The sequence below is a fragment of the Plectropomus leopardus genome, chromosome 20 (assembly GCF_026936395.1).
Source record: "Plectropomus leopardus strain MGB_pleo_1.0 chromosome 20, ASM2693639v1, whole genome shotgun sequence".
In the NCBI taxonomy this organism is placed as follows: Eukaryota; Metazoa; Chordata; class Actinopteri; order Perciformes; family Serranidae; genus Plectropomus; species Plectropomus leopardus.
In genome coordinates this window covers 16,811,265-16,833,732 of record NC_142195.1, presented here as the reverse complement: position 1 = coordinate 16,833,732, position 22,468 = coordinate 16,811,265, and the positions used below count along the sequence as shown (strand labels likewise).

The following is a 22,468-nucleotide window of genomic DNA, read 5'->3' as shown; positions in this document are numbered from 1 at the left end:
GTGTGATCACACTGCTGCACTGTTGCATTTTCCAGTTGCCATTTATGGTAAAATTGTGATTACCTTATTTCTGGTGTCATACTCTTATTGCATTAGGTGGAAGATGTGAGCGCATTTCTGATGAGATCAACCACAAACATTCTCCCTGCACAATCTTATCTGTAGTGTGTCATTCAGTGTTTCACTTCAGTAGCTTTCTTAAGAGCTAAGATACTTTGTAAATAATATTTACAGGCCCTAGTCTTCATTTTAAGAGGAACTTTTTAGATAACGTCAAAATTCTAATAATTTTCTTGAAATTGTCTTTGAATTTTGTCACTAGGAGCAATTCGTAATTTGTACCTAGGAAGTTTTTTGAATATAGCTAATACTGATCTGTAATGCACAACCATCTCAACTATCAATTCTCATCAAGGTTCCTTAAATCTGTAAGCATAAACTTGACTATTATATGTGCTTTTTAGTAAACAATCTAATCACTGGATGTCCAAACTGTGGGGCTTTTTAGGTCTGCAAAAGATTACATTATTGTAGTGTAGTCAAATAATGTACCATATTTACATTACATTGTAAATTCTTCAAATTAATCCCACAACTAAGAGAATAATCATATTATCTTAGAGCACAAATATGAAGCAAAAACAAAAAAATGTTTAGTTGACAACAGCAGTTGGATCAGTGAGTTCTAATAAAATTCATATGGGAATCGGGTTGATCCATGATCTTATTGTTTACTTCTTTTTGATGTGAGGCCAGGGTCAGTCACGAAGTCCCAAATGTGAAGGACTTTGACGTACAGAAATCCAGCATTCAACAGTCAAAAGACATTATTTGACCGTTTTAAAGGGTCTTAAATCTACCCTGGGTTTTAAAATAATAACATGATGAATATTTGAGCTGAAAGAGATAAATGAGACTGTTTTTAGAATTAAAGATAGACTTGCAAGTGATATGTTACAAACACATGCATCTACTAACCAGAGTGAGGTGTAGCAACATGTAGTGTTACTTAAATGAAAAAAATACACCATTACAATCAGATATGTTCTTCCACCTGCTCCTTGACCTAAAAAATACAGGTGTTGGTCAGATTTACAATTCAAATGTCACTCAGGAAGAAGAAGAAATGAAGAGAGAATCAAGGGAAACGAAGAAAACCAAAAACGTTCAAGCAAAGCCAATGCAATTAGAAGAGCCGTCTTTAGGGTGAAACACTGAAATGAGAACCAGGCGCAGCAACAATGCATTCCACTCCCTGAGCCTTATAAAGAGAACCAGATGATCAGTATGTGTGTGTGAGAGAGTGAGTGAGTATATATACTGTAAACTGTACATACAGTATATCATACTGTAAGTGAAGGGATGTGCTGGTGCAGAGTGAATAGATAGATAAATGAAGAAATTATTGCTGAGTGTCAACACAAGCTCAATGCTTTTCATTAGCAAAGATTTATTGTCAAAAGGAAGTCAATCACCTTTAGACGCAATTTGTCCTTCACAAGCACAAATTTTTTTTATCTGTGCTGGAGGATCGTGGCAACATGCATGTGCTATCATAGACTCCTTACCTCTACACTGATTTTCTACTTTGTTGTGTTAGTCCTTATTGCATGCTTTGTATCTGCACTCCTATTACTTTGTAGTGCAACTGCTGCATAACCCTTTCTTCGGGATAGATAAAGTTCTTGTATCACTACTCCATGTCTTATTAACAGGATTATTCAGCCATGTTGACATATTTTTAGGGATTTAGAAAAAGAGACAGACTGGTTGCTCTGTAGATTATAATCAAATGTGGGTCAAAAACATGTGCTGGGTGCTCAAGGAAAACAGGAACCAAAAGGATAAACAGGGAAGAACATCCAGGCTCTCAAAAAATGTGAAAAGCGTGAAAAACAAGGAGGAACTACATTAAAAAGCTTTTATTGTAGTGGCTGAATCGTTGAAAAAGCCTGTATGTTTTGTCAGGGCTTTAAAATCATATGCATTGTAGGTATGGCCCCACCTATATAGTGGCTGGAACCAATAGGAAGTCATCATATAACCCAGATAATAAAATGACTAAAAACAGAATGAATAACAAACCATAATGACCAAACAAAGAGAACATGAAATCAGATAAAACCTCTATAAAGACTGTAATATATACATCCATAAAATACACTGACTGTGGAAAAAATAGAGACAAATTACAGAAAACATGTGAAATCAATGTTATTTGTAGGGAAATTCAGATGTTAGTCCATGTGTAAGACCATTTTGTAATGTTAGGTTCAGTGCAGAAGAGAAGAGAAATATTAAAAAAAAAAAGGTGGATTCATCTTTTTGTCCCACAGCTCACTGCTGGTTATAAAATGGTAAAAGAGCGCCACTCAGTGGAATTATACAGAGTTGCATCATCAGTAAATTTTGGGACGCCATTTCTTATAAAATGAATCACAGACTTAACAATAACCGTCTTTTTATTTATCAATGTCTTAAGCACTGCATGTGTATTTTCATGGGTTGTTTATTCAGTAACGTAGACCTACTCGTGCATAATGCTTCCAACAAAGATTTCTGAACAAAACATGTGCCTAATTTATTATTTAACCAATAAAATTAAGGATAATAATACAAAATATAAATATTAATGTTGATATAAATTCATAAAATGGTAAGTTGACTGTTTCAAAGACAAATGTCTCATATTTATGTCTTTGTGTTTGCCCCATCGGTGACACCACATCAACAGCCATCGGATATCCTCTCGTGCTCCTCATATGGTCCAATAATACTCGCATGTCGGTGTCACATCGGCCTCTTCCACGAGACATCTTCCGGGTCGACAGAGAGTTCGCCTGTGCTGCACAGAGCACAGAGGACTATTTGTAAAGGTCAGTCTGATGTTGTGTGCTGATATCCTTCCCACTCTCACTTTTAAACGTGCATTTTCATTTCTCTGTATGAGTAGGTTGCATTTTGAGTCACGCGTCGCCTTCATGCACGAGACAGATGTGTATTAGCTGCCGGCTAAAGCGCGAGCTAGCTCCTGTTAGCTTTCAACCCCGGCTAAATTTTGCAGACAAAAAGGGAGAAGTGGCAGGCTGCAGCCGCCTGCCAAATAAACAGGTTTAATCCACCTGTTTGTACGCTTCAGGGTCTCTGGGTGACACAGCTGTAAGTCAAAGCTGTCGTATGAAAGTCTTTTATTTAAAAGATTTATTGGTGATTTATTGGGTCATGAACGTTAAAGATGCTGTTAGCCAGAGGTTTATGATAGCCGCTCCAGTCCTGACCCGGGTTTAATCCGGCACATATAGGACAAAGCAACGCGTGTTTGTTATATGATGCCGTGCTCATCCTGTATTCTTGAAGTAAGGTCATAGCGTTTGAAAAATGTCGACTGAAACTGTGTGACTCATATTTTACTTTTTGCTGACGTGGTGGTTTTAGTTTTTCTGGCATAAAGTGAGAGTCCTGAACACAACACACCCAGACTGCACTGTCAGAGATCAGCATAGAGATCAATAGTAGTAGTATGCAGCTTATTTGTAATGTAATTAGTCGCTTTAAGATATAAATATTATATTTTTGATATTTGGTCAGAAAAATGCCAAAACAAAAACATCTGTGTTTACAGTTTCTCAAATGTAAAACATGCTGCTTTTCTATGTGGTAAATTGAATGTATTTGGATTGTTGGTTGGACAGCAATGGTTGGTTTGTTTTCAATATTTCCTTACTGTCGAAATATTATTATTTATTGACAAATCAGAATTTATATGACATAATTTAAAGTTTATTTTTAAAATGCTGAGATATTGATCTTTTGATTCAACTATATGAATGTCAGCCAACTAGGTCAGCTCTGCAATTAGTGGCGTAAGTGGGGCACAGTTGATAAACATAGGATTTTTTTGTTTGTCTTTTTTTACAATGTGCCTAAGATTTTATTGGATCTTTGTACTTATTTGCAAAGTAGATAATACCTTCCGGGACTGCAACTGACCATTTTTCTTTTCTTTTATTATCTATCATCAGTTGACTTAACTATTTTTGCAATGAGTCAGTTAATTGTATAGCCATTAAAATGTCAGAAAATAGTGTAAAAATGTCAAGTCCCAAACAGTCCAAAACCCAAAGATATTGAATTTGCAACTATATATAAACTGTATATATTATGGTAAATTTTCAGTTAATTAACAAATTATTTAAGCTGTAGTTTCAGCGCAAATGGCGTTTATTGTTTTCAGTTTTCATTTTGTTTTCTCCTCTCCAAACGGATTGTCGATTGATTTTTGACCTGTTAACTAAAACAGTCTCGGTGCCCTCAGTGGAGTTTATTGCCGGTCTTTTCTGGTTTAAACCCTGCTACACCAGCCAAGCTATCCCAGTCAATCCCAGTTCCATTATCTCCCTTTAAAGTAAACATACTGTCCTTCATGCTGTTGTCAGCCATAGAGTCGTTCAGTAGACTGCATTTTAAAGAAGTGTTTATGGTTGTCTGAAAATGTGTGTATGTGTGTGAGTAAATACATTTGACAAATTCATTATGTGGCTCAGACAGCCATGATGTGTGTTGGATCTGGGTACACTTGCATGTAAAAAGTGTGTGACCTGTTATGTAAACTAGTGTGTGTTTAGTCTACAGAGGAAGAGGGTAGTTCAAATGTGCAACTGAATGACAAGCTAATAATGATTGAGATATTGACATTCTGATATTTAACTTCTCTTGTTCCCACACATTCATCCTTCTGTTATTCCTCTTTACCCACAACCCCCCCCCCTCTCTTCCTGCCCTTGTGTCCCACCTGTCTCTTCCCCAGGAGGGGTGCTGTCTGTCCTGTTGAGCTCCTCCTGGTGTGTGAGTGTCGGGTGTGTGCACCATGGCGAGCCTCCTACGTATTGTGGCGGCCAGCTGCTCGGCCCCCGTGTTCAGCGGTGTTTCGAGTGTGAAGCTGCAGAGCAGCCGTGGAATCAAATCATCATGCCTTCGCTTTTTCAGGACCCATCAAGCTCTGGGACAGTGTGCCAGTCCAGGTAAGACAACATACACATTGATTTGGCATGGGCATAACAGAATAATTTACAGAAAGCATCCAGTGCTACATCAGTGAAAATAATAATTTAACATTTTTGTTTACAAATGGTCAGTAAAGTAACATCATTACAATAAATAAAACCTTGAGTTTTTGTAGTTTGAAAAGATCAAACTTTCAGTAGAAAGCAGCACAATATTGTTGCAGAGACCTCCACTTAGGCCAGATGATCCTGCAAACGACAAAAGTCAATATCAGCATGGATCTAATGTACAACATACACAGGAAAACACTGACACTGTGATACATTTAAAGCTTCTCCAGCCAACCTCGAGCAAATAATGCAGTTCCAAACTTAAACACTTTGACAGTGTGCCACATCTTACACATCTGATGGCAGCATGTGTAGATTGATCTACAAGCTGTAAGTTACATAATTACAGTGATTAGCATTACCTAACAGTTTGTACAGCTGCCACAAATTAGTTGTACTGTAAATTAGAAACTTTCTTTTTTCATTGCTCATCTGGCTGATAATTTGCGCTGTTCTTGAGATTGTACATACTGGATGAGTGATTAAAGGAAAAGCTGCAAATGGGAAGTTTGCCCTTAGAGCTGAAATAATTTGATTAGTTGATCAGAAAAATTGATGGACAACTGTTTTGATAATGAATCAACTGTTCTTTTTTTTAAATTCAAGATGCCAAATGTTCTCTGGTTGCAGCTTCTCAATAGACCCCTCGTGTCGCCTAACTTACTTTTGCTAGGTCAGACAAAACTTAACAAAAAGAAACATGGTGATGACAGTTCTGTTTAGCTAGATGCTGCAGTTTTTCATATGTATGTGTATGCATTGCAAGGATACCACAATCAGAATACTTTTTTTCATAATACTTTCATTGTCATTGTACAGGTATACACAACGAGATTTAGTTGAACTACCCGAGTGGAGCTCAATATAAAGAATAAAAGACTAAAAAAAAATAGAAAAGGTAAAAAGCGATTATGTTTAAAACTTCAACATAAATACTCAGTACATACATATGCATATTATTTATGAAAATCTATTTATCAAATAACAAGAATATTGCACAGGTATATTTTTTTAAAAATCTAATTTTAAGACCCAGCTTTTTAGGTTTGGGGTTTTACTACTGATAGCAAGGTAAAAACAACACCTGGGTGCATTCTCATCTGCTTGTCTATCAGGTGCAACATAGCAGGTGGCCACATACTCATAGTACGGTACTACTCAGTATTCAAGTAGACAGACAAGTATCCTTATTCATACTGCTGTCCTTCGTTGGCCTTGGCAACTGATTAAACAAATCTGTTATTGTTAATATGCTGTGAAGTAGAGTGCTACCTATTCATTCATTCTTTTTAATTTCTTCTTTATTGTAATTGTTATGAAGAGGGGAATCCCTTGAGTGCACAGAGAAAATCTTTTTGTGAAAACTTTATTGTAGAGGTCATTGCTGCTACCTGCATTTGCTTTCAGTCCCAAGGTCATATTTAGGATACTGCAGCCTTCAGGCACCATTCTCCATTTCCATGCCCTTACTCTGTACCCAGTAACCTAGAACGTGTGTGTGCTTTGAAAGCCAGTACCAACTGGTTTCAGGTGCTTCATGTCTGCGTGTTCAGGGTTCAGGGTTCATGATTTTCCTGATGTCTCTCTGTATGTGTAGGTAGGTGTTTAAGGGTAGCTTTTGACCTGGTTCATGCTGACATTCCTTTAGTTCAGCCAGTGCCAGCTGGCAGCGTCTATTCTGGACACACATGTATCAGCTTACACACTCTTGGAGGGGGGTAACACACCACACACTTCATATAGATTGCTTGTGTGCTGACCTGTAGGGAGCCTATAGGCGTACAGTATAGATGAAGGCAATGTTTGTTGATGTAAAACTGGAATGTGAACTATGACATGGACAAAATGACACAGTGCTGTTGAGTTGGCATGACACTGAGCTTTCTGACATTAATACAGTACCTTAAAAAATGATGATGTTTGTCAAATTTTCCCCGTGGCATCAAAAATTGTTTCAATGAGGGCATACAAGGTACATTTTTACTGAAAGATAAATACAACACGACTATGACATGATACAACACGACTATGACATGACGACTGACAATGTTTTCTTTCTTGGTTAGTGGCAGAGAACATTTCCTCTAGTGGCATGTGGTCACTCTTGGTATATAGAAATGCAGTAACCTAATAGCTAGCAACAAGTTTTTTGGCTGTTTTGTGCTGTGGAGCTTTTTGTGAAACAAAAGTTCTTAAAGCACGTTTTACCACAGCAAGTTGAGAGGAAAGGCAGCCTGTCAGATGTTCGTGTGTTTATGTATAGACAAGGAAACAGTGGGAAAAAGCTGCAGTGGAATTTTCCATAGGAGCTGACACAACACGTGACCTGCCTGGACACTAAAAAAGACACAGAATGAACTGACTGAAAATAAGAATAGTTCGGTGTCTCTGTCATACTCATTGTATCTCTTTTGCACGAGGGAGAAAGAGAATATGTGCTTCTGTCCCCCTTTCAGAGTTTTTTTTCACTATTATGAAGCAGAACTATGTTGAACAAAATATTAGTCAAAGTATATTTTTTAAAAATATGTCTGGAGGGTGACTTTAAATCAAGACAAGCTGGATGGATGTTTTTTCTGCTGTTCTTTTGAAGCCTTGTTATATTTTAAGCTATGCTATGGATTTGTCAGTATATTTTGTACAGACATTCATGGTCCCGAAAAATCCTAGTGACTTTGGTGATCCCTGACTTCTTCTTGTGCCAGCAGCAGGTCACCATTTTCAAGTATCCAGTAAAATGTCATATCTACCTAATTAACTATGTGGTAGAGACACCCTTGATATCAAGAAAGTGTATCCTAATGACTTTGTTGAAATTTGCCTTTGGTTTATTTCCAAATACCAACTATACCAAATATTACCAAATGCAAAAATGATGACATTTCCATCAGCCTCAGCTGTACTTTGTGTTGAGTGCTAAATAGCAAATGTTTGCATACTAACACACTAAACTAAGCACAGCCTCAAAGAGCCACGAACATGTCTGTGGGCTGTTGGTGGTGTTGCTGGACACCGACCTTGTCTGTCTGTCTACAGAGTACATTGCATATAGAGTGCAGTATTTATGGTAAACACATATTTAACTCATGGCCGTTTTCTGAGATTCTCCTTGAAGCTGCAGAGGAATCTGCCTGCCTATAAAGGCATCTGTGTTATAATGTTTATAATAAAACATTCCTTCAAACAATCTCCTATGTCCTAAATCATGAGACAAGCTGCAATAGTTGCAATGATCTGCTCCATCAAAAAATTAACTGTCTCTTTCTGCTGTTTTTGATCGTTTTTCGTCACTTTCGTCACATGCCCCTGTATTGTTTCTCATTGCCTCTGCAGGTATTCCATACAAACAGCTCACAGTCGGTGTACCAAAAGAAATCTTCCAGAATGAACGTCGTGTGGCGCTTTCCCCCGCTGGTGTCCAGGCGCTCATCAAACAGGGCTTCAATGTCGTTGTGGAGTCAGGAGCCGGAGAGCCTTCCAAGTTCCCTGATGAGCAGTATACGCAGGCTGGAGCAACAATTAAAGACCTTAAAGATGTCATGGCATCTGATGTGCTGGTTAAGGTAGGATTTAAATCCGGGGTGGTGCGTTTAATATTTAACCAAGGCCAGAGAGAGGGAGATGAAGGTAAATAATGGGGTTCCCACAAATCCTTTGGAAGTCTTAAAAGTCAATAAATTCATGAATTAAATCATTCTTTCTTCAAAATGCTAATACATTGAAAGGATATTATGAATCTTTTTTTTTCTCTGAAATTGCATAATGAAATCTCAATAATTGTTCATATCTAGTTTTTATCTTTGCCTCTTTCGTTCCTTTCTACTCTAACCTTTTTCGACCGATATCTCTGCTTTCAGGTTCGTGCCCCCATTTTCAACCCTGACCTGGGTGTCCATGAGGTGGAGATGATGAAGGACGCAGCCACTTTAATCAGCTTCATCTACCCGGCTCAGAACCCTGAGCTGATGGACATGCTGTCCCAGAAAAAGGCCACTGTCCTGGCAATGGACCAGGTGCCCCGAGTCACCATCGCCCAGGGTTATGATGCACTGAGCTCCATGGCGAACATCGCAGGGTATGTACACGGAGCCTTCGGATGGGGGGGTGTTTACGGTGTTTATGAGAAGTTTGGGCTTGAGTGACTCATAAATGTCATTTTACTGTCTGTTTAAGAGAGCTACTACAATTTCATGTGTTAGGGTATTAAATATATCTGAGTAGGTTCTGCTGTCTTTTTTTTAATATTGTTTATGTAGTTATTTTTGAGAAACATAAGCATATGTGTATTAGCACTAAAAAATGTGGCATACAAAAATATATGTAAACCTGCGCAATGCTTGCACACAGATTTGTGCATGTTGCAACATTTTGCACAGAAACATACGTTTGCTATTTCACATTAATTGATGAACCATGAATAACATATGTCTTTAAGAAATCAGAAAGAAAGAGATAGAAGAAGAAAAAAAGAAAGCCACACACTAATGTACATACCAGCAAGTTCCTGCTGTCTTAATTGGAAATGTTTAAATGCAGTACAGCTCATACCTATGTCTTTATTGCTTGATGTTTCCATCTCTCTCTCTTTTTTAGTGTTATTTTACCCTCTGTCATTTCAGGTACAAAGCAGTTGTGCTGGCAGCAAACAACTTCGGTCGCTTTTTCACCGGACAAATTACAGCAGCCGGGAAAGTTCCACCTGCAAAGGTGTGCAGTAGGAGTTTGTGTGTTTTTTATAGTTGTTACTATAGTTTCTGTAGTGTGTTTCTGTAGTTGGACTTTTGTCTGTTATTGTGTGTGTTGATTTTTCTGTGACAGTTTTAACACACTAAATCTCTGTACTGGCCATCCCAAATGATATCATGTATGTGTTTGTGATTAGGTCCTTATCATTGGAGGAGGTGTGGCTGGATTGGCAGCAGCTGGTTCTGCCAGAGCCATGGGAGCCATTGTCAGAGGATTTGACACCAGGTTTGCTCTTGATTTTCTACTGTATGTCGGAATTGCAAATGAAATGAATACTTGCTTTGAAAGATTGTATTTGAGCACAAGTGCAGCATTAGATGTTGTTGACCTGCTAATACAATCAGATTTGGTAAATTGGGTAGAATTGACTACTGTAATGGCAGCATCTGATGTGCTGTATGTGTGCCTGCAATCTAATTCAAACCTTACAGAGTTCCCACAAATCCATAAAGTCTTAAAAGGGATTGAAAAATTAGCATTAAAAAGTTTTGAATCAGTCTTTGATAAGAGTTAGAGAGAGAATTAGTTTGATGTTATTGTTTTGCAATTTGCAATGTGCAATGTCAGAAAAAAATGCTGGCATTGATTAGGAATTGGTGAGCTCGGAGGTATGTAATGCAGATGGGTCAAACAATTTGGAACTGGTTCTAGATTCCCATCCCTATATCAATTATAGTCCTTAAGACTTCAGTCTTTAGGACAACAAACACTTAGATTTATGTTGTTGTAGAGATGTTTTCCTTTTGCCTGGTTAAAGAACCATAACTTCTTTTTCTCCCAGAGCTGCAGCTTTGGAGCAGTTCAAATCTCTGGGCGCAGAGCCGCTGGAGGTGGACATTAAGGAGTCAGGAGAGGGTCAGGGAGGCTACGCCAAGGAAATGTCAAAAGAGTTCATAGAGGCAGAGATGAAGCTGTTTGCCAAACAGTGTCTGGATGTGGACATTGTCATCACCACTGCTCTCATCCCTGGTATGTACAGAGACACAGACTCACACACAGAGTAAACGCCAACTCTAAATGTAAAAACTGGGGGAACATTGCTGAGGCAAACAAACAGAAGGTTGTGAAATACCCGTATCTGAAATATCACAGAATGTGAGACATGTATTCTGGGCAGGTAGTCAAAGAATTTCGAAATAAAAAGGCTCAGTTATGGAATATTGACCATTAAAAAAAATTTTACAGGAACATATTTTACAACAGTTTTTGTTCCATTAGTCATTGGTTTCATTAGTTTTTGTACATTGTAAGGCCACATATCCACAGCAGCTGCTGTAGTAAATATTTTTCTCCTTTTGGGAATGTGTTACCAAAGCCTTGACGTCTTTTTCCATTGTAACACTGCAGGAAAGCGTGCACCCATCCTCATCACCAAACCAATGATAGAGAGCATGAAAGATGGCTCTGTAGTGGTGGACTTGGCAGCAGAGGCTGGAGGAAACATTGAGACCACCGTACCTGGAGAGCTGTCACTACACAAGGTCAGTGCACATACTAACACTGAAACAAAAAACAAAGGATTCTGGTTTATTTTAGGGCTGTCAGCGTTAACACATTACTAATTATGCAATTAAGGTCCGTACATAAATGTGTTTTGTGTTTTGTTTCTTTTTTTCGTTTTTAATCACTTTAATTTCCGGCCGACATTCCTGTCTTTAAGAGGCTGTTAAAGCTACAGTGATGATACTGGTATTATATGAAATTAGAAGATCTGGGGAATTGTTTCTCAGGTGATGCGCTAAGTTACGCTCCAAAGTTAGGCTAAATTTGGACGATGGAAAAACACCATGGTCATTTCACAGTGGTTCCTTGACCTTTGCCCTGGGTTCTATGGTTACCCATGGGACTCCCCTATATGGACATTACCACTTCATGCTAGTCCTATGCAATTTTTTTTGACTCCTAATCAAAACAGTCTGGTAAGACTTGCTTTACCTTATTCTTTTGTTATGCAAGATAATGAAATTCAAAACGGGATTAAAAAATGAAATTAATTTCTACTAATTTTTGAAATTCTGTGATTAAGTGGGATAAAAAATAAATAAATAAATACAAATTTAAAGGCATCTTTTGTTTTTTATTTTATTTCTTTTTTAGGGAGTGACCCATATCGGCTACACAGACCTGCCCAGCCGTTTACCAACACAGTCCAGCACTCTGTACTCCAACAACATTACTAAGTTGATGCGGGCCATCAGCCCTGACAAGGACAACTTTTACCTCGATGTCAAGGAAGAGTTTGACTATGGGACCATGGATCACGTCGTCAGGGGATCCATTGTCATGCAGGTACGAGGTCTGATGCGGACCACAGCTGAACAAACATGCATGTGTGTAAAGCTGAGCTGTCACCCAAATTTCTCAGCCGATAAGCAGGTTGCAGCACAGAGGAAAACGGAGCATCCATGCAGTCATGTAGAAATTCACTCAAAATGCATGCAGGTCTCTTTCACTGTCACTAGATGTCACCCTAAGAACACTTTCCATAAAGAGCGTATCTGCAGTTGCTACTAGAGTGATGTGCCCGCAATAAACACAAACTTTACTATCCATGTGTGAGCATTAACAGTGGAAAAAAAATGTTTTATGAGCTTCTCACTCACTCTTTACTTAACCTTATTTTGTGCAATTATAAATTGAAATTTTCAGATAATTGTACTAAAATGTTGCTATTTTGTGGCAATTAAATTTTTATAGTAAAAAGTAAAAAGTTGTGCTTTTCAATACTGTTCTACATAGGAATGTTCCAGTCAAGTTTCTTTGCCTGATTCTTGTTTTTACCTGGATAATACAGCTGCACAGTGCACACTTCAAGTACTTAAAAGTTACTAAAATCCAATTAGTGCCTATGCTTGACAGTTCAATAGCTCTGCAGTGCAATACAAGAATCTGCATCCAAACAGTTCTTTAAGTTTTTTAAATTATTTTTACAAAACTAAAAAAGTGGACAACTAAAAAATATTTTATATGGCTCTTATCCCAATTCCACTTCTTACAGCATTTGTTTTCTTTTTTTTTCAACAAAATAAAGTAAAGTAAAATATGTCTTTAGAAATAGCTCTAAAATCCACTTAGTGCACTTCCACCAGTTTTGAGTGGAACAATTGTAATTGAGTATGCATCATCAACAGAGGGCATTGCGTAATACATAACGGCAGTAAATATTAGTAGAATGATGGCAGATCGCATTGATTGTTTGCTAGCTTTTGCTCTGTTATTAAAGATTTTAGCTTTTATCCAAAATAACAAGATCTGACCAAACTATTTATGTTAAAACATTAATTTATCACTTAGCTTTTCCACTGTAGCCTCCTCAGTCCTCTCTTCCCTTTTTATAGAACATGACATGCCCACTGTTCACCGTTCACACTTCAGATCATGGAAAACCTGGTATTTTTTGGTTCCTGCTGGGTTCCAGACCAATTCATTCTTGGTTGAAATTCTCCAAAGCGTTCAGAATAAGGTGCAGGAATGAGAATGGAACCTGTCACATGTTACACTGTGGTCAGTGGTAATATAGAAACAGTGTTGCATGCATATATTTTTGCTGTAAACTGCCCTGATCGGTAACAGAGTCACAGTTTTGCAAATTTATCCTTATAAAATGTTTGTTTTTATGCTCCATGTTAATATAAAAAAAACAAAAAAAAATATTGCTATTGGATTTTTAAAATTCTAATGTGGCTTAGTCTTGGCCTTTTATTAACATTATTCATATCAGTCGTAAGTCATAGATTTTAGGGAGATTATTTTTTATCTTTTCTTTGAATGAACAAACAGTTTTCCCATTTCTGATCATAATAATGGCTACACTTCTTACAAATGATACTGAAGCATAGATATTACTTACTGATGACTAGTTTGCTTACTTTGATCTTGACAGCACAGTCTAATGATTCACAGATTTCTAAACACAACAGAGGTCACTGGACACCATCAGGTGATGAGATCAGGGAATAAAAAGTAGATATCTACAAGCCAAGCCATTAATATAGTGGTTAGGAAAGACTGATTGAACTCTTTCTTCTCCATCTCATTTTTGTCCCCTCCAGGATGGAAAGAACCTGTTCCCCGCTCCCCAGCCTAACAATGTGCCCACTGCAGCTCCACCTAAACCCAAGACCGTCCAGGAATTACAGAAAGAGAAGGCTGCACAAATCTCCCCCTTCAGGGCTACACTCACCACTGCTGGCGTGTACACTGGAGGTGAGTTGAATGTGCCATTAAATTTAGATTTTCTGGTTAAGGAGAAAATTCGACAAACTTTGGGTCTTAAAAGAACAGTTGACAAAAAAATATATATATAGAATTTTCCCTTACCTGTAGAGCTGTTTATCAATCTAGATTGTTTATTTATGAGTTGCAGAGAGTCGGAAGTATCCACCTGACATGACCTGATTACTCAACACAATCCACAGACCCGGTGGTGAGCAGTTTTATGTAGGAACCATTTTCTTTCTGCCAAACTACACTAGCCAACTGCATTATTGTGCAGAAGGAAGCTTGCATCTATGGGGAAAAGACTCCTGCTCAATTCAAAATAGCAACGGTAATGAGCTAACTAATAGTTTTATTCTGCTAGTTCACATGAGATAGCTAACATTACTGCTCAGCCAAGGTGGATGCCATTTTTGATTTCATCTCAGTCACATGCTTGAGCCTCTTGTCCACAAGTAGATGTACACTTTCTTCTGCAAGGTGAGTCAGATGGTGGTTGTTCGGCTGAAGAAAATAGTTCCTACATGAAACTGCTCCAAATAAGGTCTGTGGATTATCTTGAGTAACCGGGTCATGATTTCTGGAAAGAGACATTGCTGTTGAGTTTTTCAAATGTGGGGGTTTTTTTTTGTTTGTTTTTTTGCGCTTTAAGCACCGCGAGCTAACGGCTATTTAATTACATTATATTCAAGAGAAGGTAGACATTTCTACGGCTGATATCTTCAACACTCAGCAACTCACACCAAAAAAATCTAGATTGATAAATAGCACTGAATGTTAGAGGGAAAATATATATTTTTTAATATTTAGGTCCTATTTAGGTCAACTGTCCCTTAAAGGCCCATCGGAAGGTGAAGCACAGATTAATAATCAGCTTTCTAGGTCACTGCTGGAATGTGCACTAGAGGTGAGAAATGACACACACACACACACACACACACACACACACACACACACACACACACACACACACACACACACACAGACACCCTGTCAGTTTCAGGAAGTGTGCATTGTAAAAAATAGTGTCAAGCTGAGTGTGTGTTTGAAGTAGTGCTGTAGTGAGTAGTTCCCATGGTGCCACACAGCAGCGCCCTGTGTAAGCGCGCCACATGCAGTTAATGTGGTTCACACATTGTTTAGGCACTCGGGTTGTTTCCTACTTAACACCACCACACAGCTGCTGGTGTTAGCTGCTCTCTTTTTAAAGAGTGAGAACTTACTTCGTGCTGGTTAAATGCTTATTAGTGTGGCATGGAAATTAGTCATTTTGGTCATTTTAGAGTGACTGTCACAGACCTAACTTCTTTTGCCACAGCAGAATGTTTGTTACATGCCACCAGCCTTGCAAATGGAACCAGACAAATTGCTCTTTGACTGTTAATTATACCTCTCTGTTAAAGTTAAAAGGAAAATAGGACATCATGGGTGGTCAAGTGCCGACCACATCTTGCAGTCAAAGAAAATATGCTTATAGCTGCGAAATATACTATTTCCAAAGATCATTTATCCTAATTAAACTGCTACTGTAAGCCAAGCGTTGAAAGATGATAACAGGATAGGAAAACACACAAAGTTAAGTGTATTTTAATCTGACCTCTCTTTAGTTTTGGCTTCTATTTTAAATATTGGATAGTTTTCTGCCTTGTTCTGAGAATGCATTAATATTTTCAACCTGGGACAAAGGGTTGCAGCGTGAGTTAATCACCAACTAAATTGATAACCGATTAAGTTGATTTTGGGGGGTGGCAGTTTTTCTAATTCCAGCCGTTTTATATGTGAATATTTTATGGTTTTGTTATGTTTTCTGAATGACAGTAAAGCAAATATTTAGGTTTAGGAAGACACTAATCGACATTTTCCACCATTTTTTTTTTTTTTATTTTATCGACCAAACAACTAATCGATTAATTGAGAAAATAATCAACAGATGTCTTGAAATAGTAAATATTTGTTAGTCAGTAATTGTTAGTTGCAGCACTGCTAAACATACTGTACACTAATGTTAATTATCTCAATTGTTTTCAGGTTGTTTAAACAAAATCTACCCCGTGGTAAACTGTAAGAGCTCTATAGATATTACAATTGCTCTCTTCTTTCGTTAAAGGGGACATGTTGTGCTCATTATAAGGTTTTATGCTTGTATTAAAGTTCTACTAGAGCATGTTTGCATGCTTTAATGGTTAAAAAAACAAACGATGCCCTCATTATTTTCTGTGCGGGAACACCTGTATTCAGTCTGTCTGAGTGAATACAGTTTTAGTGCCTGTCTCTTTCAACTTGCCTGTGGAAAAGGCTCAGTCTGCGCTGATTGATCAGCATTTCCAGGTCTTCCAGCATATGTTGGTGTGTCTGCATCATCATTAAAGCCTGGGAATAACTGTAATGGAGTATAGTGGCATTTCTACTGTGAAAAATCATCAATAAAAGCTTCTAAACCAGATGTGTTCCAGCAAAAATATGATTTGAAATCAGCAAGAAAGTAACCACATTGGCAACCAAGATTTCATGATTCACTGATGTTAGCATGCCCATGTTGCACTGTACGCTATGTAATTTAAACACTTACAGTAGTGTGCCAGGAGCAGATGACTGTATAAAGAAATCTGTCATGATCTGACGTCTGTTCGTTGGAAACAGAGTATTCAGAGCAGTGTGCAGCCTGAAGTTGTCGCTCACAGGAATTACTTTTGCATATCTCATCATTTGAAACCTCGGCCACATTTACATCCAACATTTTAACATTGTGTTTAAAGCAGAAAAATTTTAAAAAGTTAACAGGTCCCATTTAACTTGCCTGTTTCTCTGTTGCAGGTGCTGCCACCATGATGGGTCTGGGTCTGTCAGCTCCTAACGCGGCCTTCACTCAGATGGTCACCACCTTCGGTCTTGCTGGCATTGTGGGATACCACACAGTGTGGGGAGTTACTCCAGCTCTGCATTCTCCTCTCATGTCTGTCACCAACGCAATCTCAGGTCAGTTGGGTTTTGTGTCTTTTACAAACACACTTTAGTATAATGCAGTCCTGTACACCTCCTCTGCTAGTCACATGCACACGGTAGGATGCAACAGAATGATCTGAAATCCATACGATTACATGTCACATTAATATTTTTGCTATAAATGTGATGATGAATATTCTTTGATACATCTGCACTGGAGTTGCCTGTCATATGATTAAATTTATGTATTCATCAAGATTAATTCAAATATGACCAGTTTAAGTTTCTGGACATGTAGACTGGACTTAGACTGGAATAGATTTGGACTATTCATGAAATGTGGAGAAAAATATGGCAGCAAATTACCATGAAATTCTAACATGTAGTACGCTCGTAGAAAATTGGAATAAAATATGTAAAACAAAGCATAAAGCATTCAAACATAAAGTAAATACCTAGCCTGGGGATCAAACATGTCAGTGCCGCAGGTCGATTTTCAGTGTCCATATAAAAACTTTAAAGATTGTGTCCTTATTGTCGGCTGCCGCTTAACACAGAGGGGTTAAGAGGTTAGAGAGGTAAGTGCATGTGTGTGTTCTCGTGGCTTTGATCACTCTTGAGACCCACACTGGGGTAGGAAGTAACACACTGTCGGTGATCTTTGAGGGTCAGGGAAGTCTTTTGCTCGTTTAGTCGCGCACACAGCCGGACATGAGAGTTCAGCTGCAGAGCCCAGCAGTGCAACAACCAAAAAACAGTTTTCACTTCCTTTTAAAACTTAATTACCTATACCTTTACCCGGATTTCACATTTCCATCCTCACACCATCTTACTTGTGCTCTGGTTCTGTGCCCTTTTTATTTTCAGTTCGGTTATCTCTCTTTTTTTCTTTTTTCTCCAACAATGTCTTAATTGATTTTAGCAACAATAAAAAGGACATACTTACATACCAGTACATGTATATATGAATGCACAATCAAGCAAACATTAAAAAAAAAACCAGTTCATCTGAACAAAATCGATGACTGAAGATTTAACACACGTGTAACTTAGTAGAACATAAGACCATAAAAGAAAGAAATGAATACATAAAGTTCATTTAAAGGTTTTCCTTTCTGCTCTCCAATCTGTCTGCCCTCCATCTGTCCTCTTTTTCTCCCTTTTCAGGTATTTTCCCTTCATATTTGATCCTACTTTATTACCTTTTTTTTGTCGCTGACTGACTGTGGTTCTGGAAACAGTGAGACCAACATAATTCTGTTATTGTTGTGCCAGGCATCGTAAAGACACACACACACACACAATCACTCACAGACATTAGGGAATCCTATTGGAATTTAGGGCCTGAATGAGGGACAGTTATATTCTTCATGGGGAGATTATAGTGTTACATCCAGCAGTGACTCTGACTGGTGGGTCATCTTAAATTCTTTAGACGCTGGTCTCATATCCAGTGGCTCACTGAAGTGCATCTTTATATATCTGGTGTCTGATAGAAATGCTTTAATCTATTCGAGAGCACTGACTCACTGTCACACTCTGCCTGTAGCCTGTGAGCTGATGCTCGTCACAGCGACACACCTACAGGACATTGGGCCACCCAGTGTGTATATATATATTTATATCTATATGTGTGTGTGTGTGTGTGTGTGTGTGTGTGTGTGTGTGTCATAGTTGGTGTGTGTCCCCTGAAGCCTATTGGCTTTCTTTCTGGCTAATCTGTTAGTTGTTGTGCCCAGACATGTCTTTGATCTCCACCTATATGGTGTAACTGAATCTTTTGTTTTTTTGGATCAAGTAGCTCACAAAAAAGTAAAGTGTGCCAATTTTTGAGACAAATGTGTAAGTATCAGACTTGGTATCAGAGACGCCATGGCTTTCAGGGTGTGGCGTGTTGCACTCTGTCTCTATGAAGAAAATTGATGACCAGTGACCTCCTAACACACGTACGGGTGTTTTTGTGCTAGAAACCAAACCAAATCCTGTGAATTATGTCTTTATTATAACCTCATCACAATAACTTCTCATATTTCCTGCTCGAGTCATCCCTTTATGACAGTGGAAAGTTGTAATTAGTCTGTATTTATGCAGTAGAAGCTGTGAAATTATGTTTGGCAGCATTTGCAATTTGATTTTGTTTAGAAGCTGATATACACACTTCATTATAGAGTTGACTTTGGTGAAGAATAAAGTAGAGTAGAGTAGTAGAGAGAAGGTCAAACTTCACATATGGCTTACTTGAAAATTCAAACTAAGCAACAACAAGCACACATACACACTCTGTACCTGTAGTCAACCTAAATTGTATTCAAACACAATTCCGTGTGAATGCCGGCTCCCGGGGTGCTGTGTGTTGCATCTTACTGCCTGTAAGTCATTACAGAGCCGATGTTATCAAGGTTTCCTGAGCCTCTTTTGGTAAACACTCATTCTCTCTCCCTCTCTCTCTCTCTCTCTCTCTCTCTCTCTCTCTCTCTCTTTCTCTCTTTCTCTTTATGTCTTTATCAGTAAATCTCTCTATTTCTGTCTTTTTCCAATGTGGGAAGCAGACACAGTATTCTAACCTTAAAGGAATACTTCACTATAGTACTCTGAATTCATGAAAATGTCTTTCTTTCATGCCTATGGTGAATACAGAATGAAACAAATTGAAGTTATAGGGGTCCGCTTTTAACAACAGCAAAACCATTTTAAAAAACATCTGTTCAGAAACTCTGACATAACTCCTGCAGTATAATCCAAGTCTTATTTATCCTGTCGTATGCTCAGTGTGTCCCAAGCAGATAGCACTTACTAAAAGAGAATTGAACTGTAAGTGAATCTAGTAGATGCTCTCATCCAAGCCAGGCTCCATTGACAAAAAAAAAGTAATTTTACCTCTCTGAACACAGACCTTTTAAAACACCACAGTCACACAACACTAACAAAACTGATCAAGTCAGCGGCAAACCAGCAGCTCCAGTGTTCAGCGAGGTTAAATTACTGATTTTTCAATGGAGTCTTGCTGTGAAGAGAGCAGGTCATTTCCCTGTTGGAAATGGCTCTCTGTTGGTGTAATACGACTGGATAAATGAGACTTGGATGATACAGCATGAAATGTGTAAGGGTTTGTAAACGGAAGTTTTAATATAGTCTTGCTGCTATGAAATGCAGACCTCTATGACTTAAGTTCATAAAGAATTTTTTCAGTTCTGGTAATCTTTATTTAGAGGAGGCATATGAGAAAAACAAAGTTTCATAATAAATTCAACATAACATGGGTAATTGATATACAGTTGGTCTTTAGAGGGGTGAAGTATTCCTTTAAGAAGACAGCTAGAAAATGTCTCTTGATGTTAAAGTGCTAATAAGTGTCAAGATTACCTTTTTTTTATGGCTGAATTACTTTTTTCTTGTTGTTGTTTTTTCACATCTTCACCAAAGGCGTTAATGTCATGTATACTAAACTATAAAAGTGGAGGTTCATGAATACTAAAGTATTCTTGTTCTGCAGGTCTGACGGCTGTGGGTGGTCTGTCCCTGATGGGAGGCAGCTACACCCCAACAACTACTGCTGAGACACTGGCCGTGCTGGCTGCCTTCATCTCCTCGGTCAACATTGCTGGTGAGTCACCCGCACATAGACACCTCACAGTGATCCCTGCCAGTTACAGCAACCTTTAGCCAATAAAATATCAACTTAGGCTGGAGATTGAAGTGTTTTATATTGATTGTACAATAACATGCTTTTGAACCAAGTTTTGCAGCTGCCCTCTCTTACCACCTGCTCAGACCAGAGTTGGTGGCTCTGTCTTGGACCACACACATTCACCCGTGCTATTACACTTAATAATTCCCATTAAAATGACAAAGTGTTCCCGGAGTCATTACAATACTCATCACTCTCTAATAGTCCTGGGAAACAGTGTGTTCCTCCAGGTCTGAGCCATGGATTTGTCCTAATTCCTCCTGTTAGCTCATAGCTAGACACCAAGGGAGACTTCGACGCTTTGAGATGTTAACTTGCGTAGTGGTTTGGGTCACCCTTTTTGTTAAAATGCACCAAAGCTTTGAGTTTTATGTGTTAGAGACGCAGAGCACCACAATGTTTTTTAAGTTCAAGGCAAGGCTGTGAATCCTGCCACAAATCTCAGGCCCTCTAGGCTCTGTGGCATTACTGTTCAAACCACCTATTAGTCTTTTAGATTTCCCTCAGTGAAAGCATGCTGAAATACCACAGCCTTTATAGACATACCTAGTTTCATTTTTGATCTTCGACATGGGTTCGTTTCCACACGCACATTTCTAAGTGGTTTACCACATTACCCATAAACCCCTGGGAACAGAAAAAAACATTCCATGGAAAGGGACGAAACACAATAGTGAAATTTAGCTCCAATAAAACAGACCCCGAAATTTTTCAGTCTGTGTGTCTGTTCTGAGGAACAGGTCCTTGGCCGTAGCTTCTTGTTCTCTTGGTGTCTCCGCAGTAAGATGTGGGAATGCATGGAAAACACCTGGGTCTGTTGAATATCTCGAGTTAAATATGTTCAGTGTCTCATAATGCACATGTCAGTGTACGTTACCAGGTCTCGTCAGACTCCATATTTTCCCGTTGTTGCACCAGGCCGTTCACTGAGCTGAATCTTATTCGTAATTCAGATTTTTTGTTGTGGCTCAAATTACATCCATGCCAGAAACAGACCAGCCGAAAGTCTTTTGTTGAAACTTTGTGACTGCAAAAATGGTTGACTAAAAACTTTAAGTTTTTAACCACACTAACTAGGGCTGTACCCGACTTAGAATTACGTCATTCGAATCAGATTTGATTCTAGACCCGTCCTGTATACCATTTTCTGGGCTCCGGAGCTTTGTCATTAATCAACAGTGAATAATTGTGAGCTTTTATAACGTTGTTGCAGGCTACAATGTGGAGTCACCAGACATCGATCACTACCACTAGCAGTAGCCCACACGAGACATTTATAGAACATCTGTAAATCGTAACATCTACTGTCTGCATGTGAGGTGTTAAGGGGACATCTGTAATTTGTAGCTACAGAAAATAACCTGGGTTACACTTCCTTAGTAATGAAATGTATCAACATATATACCCACTTATTCTCCTTCTATACTTTCAATACTTGCAGTATTGAATACATTGAATTTTCTTTAGGTTAGGATGGAGGAGGGAAACCTTCTTCTGTTATATTTTACAGCAGATTTGACACTTCACAGAGCTTCTAATTAAAATTTATGTTCTGAGTAAATGCTTTGGGTCATGTAAATGCACATCTTATTGGATTACTTTATTTAACATCTATATAAACAGTTCAGTTTGAATCTCTAGCCAGAACAATTTAAATCGGGGTGAAGAAATATGTCCATGTCACTGCAACTTTTGAAAACATTGTTTTATGTCTAATATCAGCATGATGGTATTATTAGTCTGAACATATTGGCATGCT

At 38.3% G+C, this 22,468-nt stretch overlaps 1 protein-coding gene across 1 annotated transcript in view; it reads left to right on the top strand.

Annotated features, from left to right (window-relative positions):
- The window catches only part of nnt (nicotinamide nucleotide transhydrogenase), a 48,745-nt gene that overhangs the window by 9,048 nt on the left and 17,229 nt on the right, over window positions 1-22,468 (top strand). Inside the window, exons 2-13 of the mRNA XM_042509244.2 lie at window positions 2,735-2,876; window positions 4,808-5,021; window positions 8,448-8,677; window positions 8,972-9,189; window positions 9,734-9,821; window positions 9,997-10,085; window positions 10,642-10,829; window positions 11,208-11,341; window positions 11,958-12,149; window positions 13,913-14,066; window positions 16,893-17,054; window positions 20,515-20,625. Of these exons, the coding sequence (XP_042365178.1) occupies window positions 4,868-5,021; window positions 8,448-8,677; window positions 8,972-9,189; window positions 9,734-9,821; window positions 9,997-10,085; window positions 10,642-10,829; window positions 11,208-11,341; window positions 11,958-12,149; window positions 13,913-14,066; window positions 16,893-17,054; window positions 20,515-20,625 (1,720 nt within the window). The 5' untranslated portion in view covers window positions 2,735-2,876; window positions 4,808-4,867. The remainder of the gene's footprint in view (window positions 1-2,734; window positions 2,877-4,807; window positions 5,022-8,447; window positions 8,678-8,971; window positions 9,190-9,733; window positions 9,822-9,996; window positions 10,086-10,641; window positions 10,830-11,207; window positions 11,342-11,957; window positions 12,150-13,912; window positions 14,067-16,892; window positions 17,055-20,514; window positions 20,626-22,468) is intronic.